At 32.2% G+C, this 10,333-nt stretch overlaps 2 protein-coding genes across 3 annotated transcripts; both read right to left on the bottom strand.

The window, feature by feature from the left end:
• Positions 1–3,050: 3,050 nt before the first annotated feature.
• Positions 3,051–9,883, bottom strand: LOC111918779 (uncharacterized). Of its 2 annotated transcripts, XM_052764556.1 has the most exons (10): positions 9,689–9,883; positions 6,261–8,777; positions 6,127–6,193; positions 5,849–6,050; positions 4,994–5,095; positions 4,670–4,920; positions 4,275–4,597; positions 4,088–4,192; positions 3,386–3,657; positions 3,051–3,294 (listed from the first exon to the last, which is right to left on the bottom strand). In XM_052764556.1, exons 2-7 carry the CDS (start codon positions 7,157–7,159, stop codon positions 4,409–4,411), a joined length of 1,710 nt encoding a protein of 569 aa, XP_052620516.1. In that variant the 5' UTR covers positions 7,160–8,777; positions 9,689–9,883; the 3' UTR covers positions 3,051–3,294; positions 3,386–3,657; positions 4,088–4,192; positions 4,275–4,408. The 2 variants fall into 2 exon arrangements, with proteins under 2 accessions (XP_052620516.1, XP_052620515.1); XM_052764555.1 differs by having other exon boundaries at positions 3,051–3,657.
• Positions 7,205–8,776, bottom strand: LOC128126748 (uncharacterized). Its single transcript, XM_052764847.1, has one exon. The coding sequence runs from the start codon at positions 8,774–8,776 to the stop codon at positions 7,205–7,207; it is 1,572 nt and encodes a 523-aa protein (XP_052620807.1).
• Positions 9,884–10,333: the final 450 nt, after the last annotated feature.

Raw genomic sequence — 10,333 nt, 5'->3', positions numbered from 1 at the left:
GTTGGCGGGTTTCTAAACCTGCTCACCCAAATAAATGTTAAAACCCGCTGGAACCATTTCTATTAAGAACCACTCGTGGTACCGTTGATACCAAACCTAACCTTACAAAAACCTTACAGGTATCCTTTAAAAACACTAGTGAATCTAAATCACAAAAGTATATAATTTAGTGCTTAAATGAAGCTGATAGAAAATAAAATAAAATATATATAAAAAATACTAGTTGTTGGTCCGGATCCGGTTGGGTCTAATAAGCAACAAAAATATTTCAAAGTTCTTACAAATGTACCCGGCGAATATACATAGTGTGAATGTGGGTCACACCTGATTAATTTTTTTATAAGTACTATAAAATTTATTTGTGACCTATCTAAAATTTTATAAGTGACATATCTTAATTTATTTAACAAATAATTTAATATAAGAGCATCTCCAATGGTTAACCTATATTATGACTTAATATTATTGTCACCTCATATTCTATTATCTTTAACCTACAATTAAATAACCCCTCCAATAGTTAACCTTTTTCAATAGTGTTTTTTTTTAAATTAATTTACACAATCTATCTTTATCTATTTAAAATATTCTATAAAATCCCTTCCATTTAATTAGTCGTTATTAAACACACATCATATTTTATAAATGTTGAATGCCACAAACAAACGAAAATAGAAATAAATATATATTAGATTTTTATTTTATAAACTTAAAATATTAAAAAAATTAATATGTCATAGTTATAAAAAAATTGAAAATATTATATAATCATTATAAATTTATATTTCTTATGTAATATGTCATTAAATATTTGATAGAAATAATTAATTAGTAAATATATTGAAAATATTTAAAACTAAAATATAATCAAAGGGTAAAATGAAATATGATTAAAAGATGAAGGGGTTAAACATACTAAAGATAAAAAAAAAGTATATTGACCACTCATTATTTATTGAGTGGTCAATATAAAAAAGCAAAAAAAAAATTAGCTCTAATAATAATAAGTGGTAAATAACTTAAAACAAATAGTAATAAGTTCAAAAATAAGGTATTGAAGATGCTCTAAATCAAGACATTTAAAGTTGAAAAGCTCATATTTCAATAGCTCAAATATTCAATTATCCATTAAAAAAGATCCAATACAATTTTGAGTGATATTTATTTCACATAATGAAAAAAACGTGTGATTAATTTTTGAATGATAGCTTAGTGTCATATATTGAAAATATGGTTTTAGATAGTGTATTAATGATACAATTGTGAAAATATTTCAAGATATTAGATTTCATCGGTTGCAATTGTATGATTTTTTTTGCTTATATGAAATAACCTGCTATTAATATTTTTTTTTTGCTATTTTAAATATATATACTTTGGTTTAATTTAAATAGTAAACCACGTATTTTTCTATTCTAGATTTGTCACTGCCGACGAGTTCTTCCTTCTTAGATCTTGATATATTTGTATGGTTGTTTGAATATTTAGAATTCAATATATATATATATATATATATATATATATATATATATATATATATATATATATATATATATATATATATATATATATATATATATATATATATATCACATTTGTAATTATAAATTGTAATTGATTATAATAATATATTTGATATAATTTTAAATAAATAAAAAATATTTGTTAAATATAAATACAAGAATATAAATAATTGAATATCATATTTTAATAATAATAATAATAATAATAATAATAATAATAATAATAATTATAGGAACAAGAGGATCATATTAGGAGCTTTTTCAATATCTATAATAAAACAAATATCTCTTCAAAATTACGAAAACTATTATAAGAGCTTTTTCAAAACTCAAGTTTTTTCAAGTAGTTTATTAATTAACAAATTTTGCATATGAGCTTTTTCAATAATTATATAGGTCCATATATTTTAGGAGTTTGGTGGTTTTGAGTTATGTAAGTGGATAAAAGTTGCCAACCTTATCCATTAAGGTCAAATTTCATAATATTATGGAGATTTGAAACTATGACCTTAAGGGATTAAGTATTTAACAAGTTGTCGGTTGTGAACAGGGTTACACCACGCGTACAATCCATTTTGGCCACACGTTTGATTTGGCGTTTATTGTATGTGACACTTACCAGGAGGTTTATGCAACACTTAGGGTGTGTTGAAAATTGACCATTAACTTTGACCTGTTGATTATTTTGGCTTTTGATTAAACTTTGTTGTAATTGAGAATTTGACTAAAGTTTAGTCTTAGATTGACATTAAGAGCCATGTGCTGGCTTTTCGTTGCATAGACTGTTGTTGAGCTTTTGTTGTTGGATCATGTGGATTTTCTCACTATGCTATGTGGAATGTAGGTATCCTTGTATGCTAGGATAAATGTAATGTTATAATAGAGTTGTATGAATAGACTAGTATAGTCTGCAATATGTTTGTGTACCTGGTTGTATCATTTGTTCATATATCTGTATGAGACGTTGATGACCGATGATAAGAGGTCGTGAGCCTATAGATTCATATTGACGACGAAACGATGAGAGATCGTAAGTCCATGTACACATGTTATCAACGAAAATACGAGAGGTTGTCAACCATAATTTGTATGTTCACTACAAGAAAATTGCTTTTTAGAGACGACAAATGTTGTCTCAAAAAGTATCAATGTTGTCGCTAAAGGTTAATAGCGACGACAGTTGTCGCAGATAGCTTTGTCTCTGTAGCTCTGTCGCTAAATGTTTCATTGCGACGACATCGGTGTCATCGCTGAAAGTGATTCGAATTAGAGACGGCATGTTGTCTCTAAAGGTAAAATATTATTCGATTATTTAATTTCTTTTAGAGGCGACACGTTATCTCTATTTGCAAGAAATTATTTAAATAAAATTTTGTTTTAGAGACGAAATGTTATCTCTAATAGTAATTAAAAATTTTAAAATATAATACTTTTAGAAACGATCCATGGTCACTATAATTACAAACATATTAAAACAAATATGTTGTTTCCATAAATGTTCCATAAATATTGACACAAAGAAAATAATACAAAACATATAATTTCATATTTCAATAAAACACTAAATCCGATACATCCAATTTAGCCAAAAATCCATTAAAAGTTTAAAACATTAAACTAACATACTAGATACATCCAGTTAAAACCACAAACCTACAAAGTTTCATAAAAAAAACTAATTATCTTCACTCAGATCTTCATCATCACCACCATCACCGGATTGTTGTGATGATACTTGATTTGTTGTAGCCAGAAAAGCGTTGTAGTCAAACTGAGACGTTGGTGTGGACTCAAAAGGTGGGAAATTTGCAAGATTTGCATTTGGAATCACAAGTAAAAGTGCATTAATTAAATCTTGATACCTTTTCCTATTTTGTTCTTCATGATGACGATCTGAAGCTTCTTGTGCACCTTGTATCATCTGTTTCATTGTCTCATAAGAAGATGGTGTCGAAGTGTTTGAGGAACATGGCAAACCCGACGGGCGTTTTAACTTCCGTCCAAGTCCAATGTTGTGACCACGACGATCACCAAACACCTTACTAAAGATAGCACCTTCATTTACCACGAATCCATTAGCAGAAGATGATGTGGCATGCTGAGATTGGATTTGCTTTTCTGCAACCAACTGTTCCTGCATATATATATTTGAAGAAGACCGGGTATAAGTAATATAATAGTAGATGCACAGAAAAAGAAACCAAAAAACATACAACATAAAGACCCCTGGTAATTTTAAAGCAAATAGAACAGCAATCAACTGGTTCTGTTCTTTCCTACTTCTCAGTACACTACTTTTCTCTACAAACATTGAAGAAATTTTAAAGAAATAAAAAAAAAATTAACCTATAATATAATTTATTGGTACCATTGAAAATCTGATAGAAATTTTAAAGAAATAAAATAACAATCAACATGTAATGTAATTTGTTGGTACCTTTTTAAAATCTGTTTAAACAAGACATGACAAAAAAAAATTCACTTTACTTTGAACAAGCATGTAAGAACTTAAGACACATCTGTAGTCAATATTTCAAAAAGTACTGAATGGTTAAGATACTTACATAAGCTAATCGTGCTTGCTCATTTGCCCATCCACGGTTCTCCTTAAAATGATTGTCATGCCAATTTTCTATTGCACCTTGAATTTGTTTTGTCTCGGGATTCATCTGTCATAAAAAAAAGTACTATTAATATTAATAGTAAATCACCAATAATTTAAAAAAATGTAGCAAAACTAACAAAATTTACCTTTTTGAATCTTGTATTAATGTAAGATCGAGTTCCATGGAAACTAGAAAACCGTTGTTTTTTGCGATTATCTGAATTTTTGTTGGACCGGTCCTGCCATTTTTGATTCAAGAAAACATCATCTATTAACTGGTTCAGGTTTCAAGTGTCAATCTTGAAGGTGGATTTCTTCTCGCTCTAGCCACATTATTACGACCACCCTGTTTTTTAAAATAATCATGCAATTTCCATTTATTATCTGCATACCGACGTGCACAATAACGGTCTAGGCCCACATTTATTCTTTCCCAATCATGTGTGTTGCGACCGATGTCGAAAAAAGTCTACAAAACAAAATAAAAATTAGCAAATACATGTATTGAAATAATATGGAGGGACTTCATCCATATATTTACCTCAACTCGTGGGATTATCGGCGCTTTGACCTCGACAGGAACTTCATCCCAACTCAAATAGTATGGAGGGACGAGAGTACGTACCAAGCTTCCAAGTAAAGTATTCATCTTTGTCCCGTTATCTCCAAGACCATAATATGTACCCTCAAAAGATTTGTCAAATAGTACTGGTAAAGGCCTGTTACCATTGGCTTTCCAAACCGCCTCTAGATTCTTTCCTTTTGATGGACCCCGTTTGTTTTTCTGTTTTGCTGCAACAATATAGATATTAGAAATAACAAGATATTGATAATACAACAAGATGAAATTAAAATAGCAGCTTACAAGTCTCGCAAGATGTAGGTATCCTATTTGAATTCCAACGAGGAGGGTCACCACCACCACCACAATCTCCACCATGTCCTCGAGCCACATCAGCAGACATGACTTCATAAATGTGACCAGAAAATTACATTAATTAACCACAACAATGCTCACGATAAGTATTATAACAGTGCCCAACATGTAATTGGAAAAATTCAAAGGTCATATCAGTTTAAATAATAGAACATGTTCACTTAGATCAAAGTCAAACAATCACTATTAAAACAAATTAGAATCATGAAAGCCAAATTACAAGAGTCAATCAGAATCGTCACTAGAATAGTAATGGGGTACATGATCACCCTCAACATCATTTGGATTCTTATTTGGTTCATCATCGTCTAGATCAACTTCTTCATCTTCATCGGTGGTGGAATACTCATCATCCAAATCTTCATCAATGGTTGGGATATCATCAAGTGGCTCATCAACATTTTCTAAAGACGCATTTGGCATTTCGCCTAAGTCAACAGTCAATACAAGATTAGACGAATTGTTGTTGAGTACTACATCTATTTCATTAACATTAGTGATATTTGGATGATCCCATACTTTTCGATGATTAACATCTTCTACAACCCTCCACTGTTGGTTACGATTGTTCTTTTGAGAAGGATCTTCAATGTAGAACACCTGTTTTGCTTGTGTAGCAAGAATGAACTGGTCATTTCTGAATGATTCAGAACTAACATTAATGCTGGTGATATTATTTTTAGTAACACATCTCCCCCCCCTCAGTGTTGAACCACTTACATCGAAATAAGACAACCGAATAACCATGTAAATAACGTAACTCTACAATATCCTCCAACTGACCATAATATGTAGCATTCCCTTCTCCTGGAACTGAAACCCCGCTGTTTTGAGTGGTGCGGTGAATGTCACGAGAGTGTGTCACAAATCTCACACCATTGACTATACAAGAGGTGTAATAGTTAGCACTAAAATGAGAACCATTTGCCAAAGCATGTAATTCCTCGGTACACTCAGGAGACCCAACTTGTCGCAAACCATACATCTAAAACACGATAAATACAATGAGTTCAAGTGATATATATTTTTTTATTAGTTAGTCTAATGTGTAAATTTCTTACTTTCTTATAAAACCATCCAACAAATTCGTTTTGCAGATTTCCCTCAGGATTTTCAGACTCAAATTGGCTGCATTATAGTAAGTTTTAGAATGATATAATTTTACTTAGGGATAGTTATAGTTAGATATACTTACCAAATATATGCTCGAATTTCAGAGCAGTTGTTGAGTACATACCACTCGACTGCTTTTCGAACCCTTTCATCAAGTAGTACAACAATATTCTTACTTGTTGGTCGGCATTGTGACTGAAACACAGACAACTGTCTCTTCGGAATACCAGTATCCTCATTTCTGTCAGGGCGATTAAATGCAGTTTTTACATCTTGAAGATACATCGAACAAAAGGACAAAGCTTCCTCTGCTACATAACCTTCTGCTATTGAACCCTCGGGCTTAGCTTTATTCCTAACAAAATTTTTCAACTTCTTCATGTACCTTTCAAAGGGATACATCCACCTAAAATAAACAGGTCCTCCTAAAATAGCCTCTTCTGGCAAATGAAGAACCAAGTGAATCATTATGTCAAAAAAAGCTGGAGGAAATATCATTTCCATTTTGCACAAGATGTTAATTAACCCCTTTTCAGCTTTCATCATATCTTCTACATATAAAGTTCGTGCACATATTTGTTTAAAAAATGTGCAAAGTTCACAAATTGTGGTTGCAATATTCTTATCTAGGTATCCTCGAACCCCTATTGGCAGCAAGCGTTGCATAAGGATATGAGAGTCATGAGTCTTCAACCCTATAATATTGGTACAATTCTCATTCACCTTATTCTTAAAATTTGATCCAAACCCATCCGGTAATTTAACCCTTTTTATGAACTGACAGAATCTTTCCCTATTTTCTGGAGTGAATGCGTACTTCGGATGCGGTTTTATCGTCTTACCATCAGTTTCTTGAAGCCATTCTTCTTCCCGAATCCCCAAGTCTTTCAAGTCCTTTCTTGCATTTACCATGTCTTTGGATTTATCGTTCATCAACAGTGTGCCCAACAAACTCTCATGAACATTCTTCTCTATATGCATAAGATCAAAATTATGTTTTAGTGAAAGAGAAGACCAATACTCAAGCTAAAAAAAAATACTCTTTTTGGACCAGTTAAACTTTTTTTGTTTACGGCTTATTTTCACATTGCGTAAACGTGGATGTTTTCCTGGCTTACGAATTTGTATAGAAGCTAGCTGTCGTAATACAATGGCAGGATTGAATCGTCTAGGAGGATCTCTTCTCTCGGACTTGCCATTGAATAAAGGACTTGACCTCCAATGATGCTTAGTAGGTAAGAATCTTCTATGACCTACATAAACTATTTTCCCCTTAACTCTACATGAAGAAGTGTCTTCATTACAAGTAGGACATGCTTTATATCCTTGACCACTCCAACCAGATAGACTACTACGGGCAGGAAAGTCATTTATAGTCCATAAAAGTGCAGCACGCATTGTGAAAACAGTGTTTGTTGCAGCGTCTCTCACTTGGACTCCTTCATCCCACAACATTTTTAATTCATCCACTAAAGGACGCAAAAATACATCCATGTCCTTCCCAGGTGATTTAGGACCCGGTATTAACAATGTCAACATGAAAGAAGTCTCCTTCATACATAACCATGGAGGTTTATTGTATGTTGTTAGAATAACTGGCCACGTGCTGTGAGGATGAGTCAAGTTACCGAACGGATTAAAACCATCAGCAGCTAGAGCCAATCGAACATTTCTAGGTTCTTTAGAAAACTCGGGATATTTTGCATCAAACTCTTTCCAAGCGAGTCCATCAACTGGGTGACACATCTTACCGGTTTCCGACTGCCCGGTACTATGCCAAGTCATCTCTTTTGCAGTGTGTCTAGAACAGTACATACGTCTAAGCCTAGACGTCAAAGGAAAGTAACGTAAAACTTTATGAGGAACTTTCTTTCCTGTTGTCTTATCATCATTCCATCTACTATCACCACAAATTGGACATTTATCCATTGATGCATACTCCTTCCAGAATAAACAACAATCATGCCGACAAACATGGATCGCTTCGTATCCTAACCCTATCTTTCTCATTTTCTTCTTAGCATCATAGTATGAACTTGGAATTTTATTATCTTTTGGGAATGCAAACTTCAGAAACTCTAAAAGTTGGTTAAAAGAACCATCGGTCCATTTATTCATGGCCTTCATATGTAATAGTTTTGCTAAGAAGTTCAAGGAAGACAACCAGGTACAACCAGGGTACAACTCTGTTTCAACCTCCTCAAACAGTTCTACAAATTCTTGGTCTACACCAGCTCTCTGTGCATCAGAATTTCCTTCATCTGTAGCAACTTCATTTGTATTTTGCTCCCCTACAAGGTCAATGAGGGCATCAGCCATCTCATTCGTCGTTGGGCCTACTTCATCTAACACCATAGTGTTTACTTCACCATGAAAAATCCATCGTTGATATGACTGTTGAAACCCTTTCCTATATATATGAGCGTGTATTCTATCCAACGTGTGAAACGACATATTCAAACAGTCTGTACACGGACATCTCACTAACCCATTACTGTCGGCATGTTCCTTTGCAATCTCAATGAAGTTATTAAGACCATCCCAGAATTCATTAGAGTTGCGGTTTTCCAATGTAATCCAACTTTTATCAATAGCCATACTGTTTTATTATTTTAAGTCAGATAATGCATATACCAACCATAAGCATAATACATTTAGAACAATGTTGGTTGTAAATATTATAATTAGGCAGAAAAATATATTAAAAACTGAGCAGTAAAATCTACTACCTGATCAAATATAAATTATATATCTGAATGTTTAAAACCAAAACGTTTGACAAGTGTGCCTCAATTACTCAATCAAATTAAGAATCCAATTTGATTTAATTATCTTTTTAATGTAACATTAACTACCTGCTTTAAACCAAAATTTTGATAAGTATGCATTAATTACTCAACAAATTTAAGTGTTGGATAATTAGATTTAACTATCTTTTTAATGTGACATTAACCTCCTGCTTTCAAGATTTTTATGATAATATTATGTGAGTTTTTTTTTCTGACTTTACTAACAGAGACGATGGACTCTTTGTGTGCATATTCAAATGAGTTGTCAGTCAAATTGGGTTTGACTATGTTAAATATAAAAGAAAAAAACTCACGCATACATGCATAAGTACTATTGAAAAAGAAAAAGAATTAACATCCAATTCTATTTCTCTTTTGTTGATGTAGTTCTTCACTTTTTAGCAATAAGACAATCAACAACAATCTTTTGTCAGTTCTTACTAATTTCTAGTGTTTTTTTTTTCAAATTTTAGTCATAGTTCAAATTTTGCTTGAAAACCCAAAACCAATGGCCAACAATGATTCAAAACCTCATAACCAATTCCCCGAGCTTAAGATTATGTTTATAAACTCTTACAACAACCCTAATTTCAGAATCAATCATTGTGTGTGAATAGCACATAAAATTAGGGGATAATGGAGACAGGAACAAATTTGGGACATATGAACTAGAAACAGAAAACATAGAATACATTTAAAAAAGAAGGAAGACATAGCTTACCGAAAGTGAAAGAGACGCCAAATGGGGGAAGACGCCGGAGATGAGCAGGCGCCGAATGTGGGAAGACGCCGGAGGTGAGAGGACGTCGGAAAAGGAGTCGCAGAGGCTCGTGAGGCACAAACAAAGGGTATAAGGGTTTTTTAGAACAAACGATGGAACACGCACATATGAGACTAAATCCCAACATATCCCATTTAGATAACTTAAAAAAATAATATAAATTATATATTTAGGGATGAAAATTTGTCTCTAAATAATAAATATAATTTTGCTACAAATATATTAAAATATTTAAAATTACATCTAAATTTTAGCTACAACATGTCGTCTCAAAAAGTGTATAAAAAACGCGGTTAACCACGAAAATTTCCCGCTTATCTTTTAGATACAAATTGTCGTCGCAAAATATAGAAAAAATTTGAAATTTTCAAAATTTTATTAGCGACAACATGTCCTCTCTAAAAGTGAGTTTTTAGAGACGACAAATGTCGTCTCTAAAATGTTCGTCGCTAAAAGGCTGTTTTCTTGTAGTGGTTATTGGTGAAACGATAAATGGTGTTGATCTATTGATTTGTACGTAGTGTATTGTATGTATATTGTGATACATGATATTTTAAGGAACTAATTAAGCTTTATGCTTACATT

Source organism: Lactuca sativa, chromosome 6, assembly GCF_002870075.4.
Source record: "Lactuca sativa cultivar Salinas chromosome 6, Lsat_Salinas_v11, whole genome shotgun sequence".
NCBI lineage: Eukaryota > Viridiplantae > Streptophyta > Magnoliopsida > Asterales > Asteraceae > Lactuca > Lactuca sativa.
Note: the sequence above shows the minus strand (reverse complement) of the source record. Positions and strands in the feature narration are given on the sequence as shown.

What these genes read in the sequence shown, in the direction of transcription:
- LOC111918779 (XM_052764555.1), bottom strand. Translation starts at nt 7,159, where the DNA reads ATGCATATAGAGAAGAATGTTCATGAGAGTTTGTTGGGCACACTGTTG. An exon ending in GAAATTCGAGCATATATTTG is followed by an intron (nt 6,194 to 6,260) that starts GTAAGTATATCT and finishes ACTATAATGCAG; the next exon opens with CCAATTTGAGTCTGAAAATC. An exon ending in TTGGATGGTTTTATAAGAAA is followed by an intron (nt 6,051 to 6,126) that starts GTAAGAAATTTA and finishes ATCGTGTTTTAG; the next exon opens with ATGTATGGTTTGCGACAAGT.
- LOC128126748 (XM_052764847.1), bottom strand. Translation starts at nt 8,776, where the DNA reads ATGGCTATTGATAAAAGTTGGATTACATTGGAAAACCGCAACTCTAAT.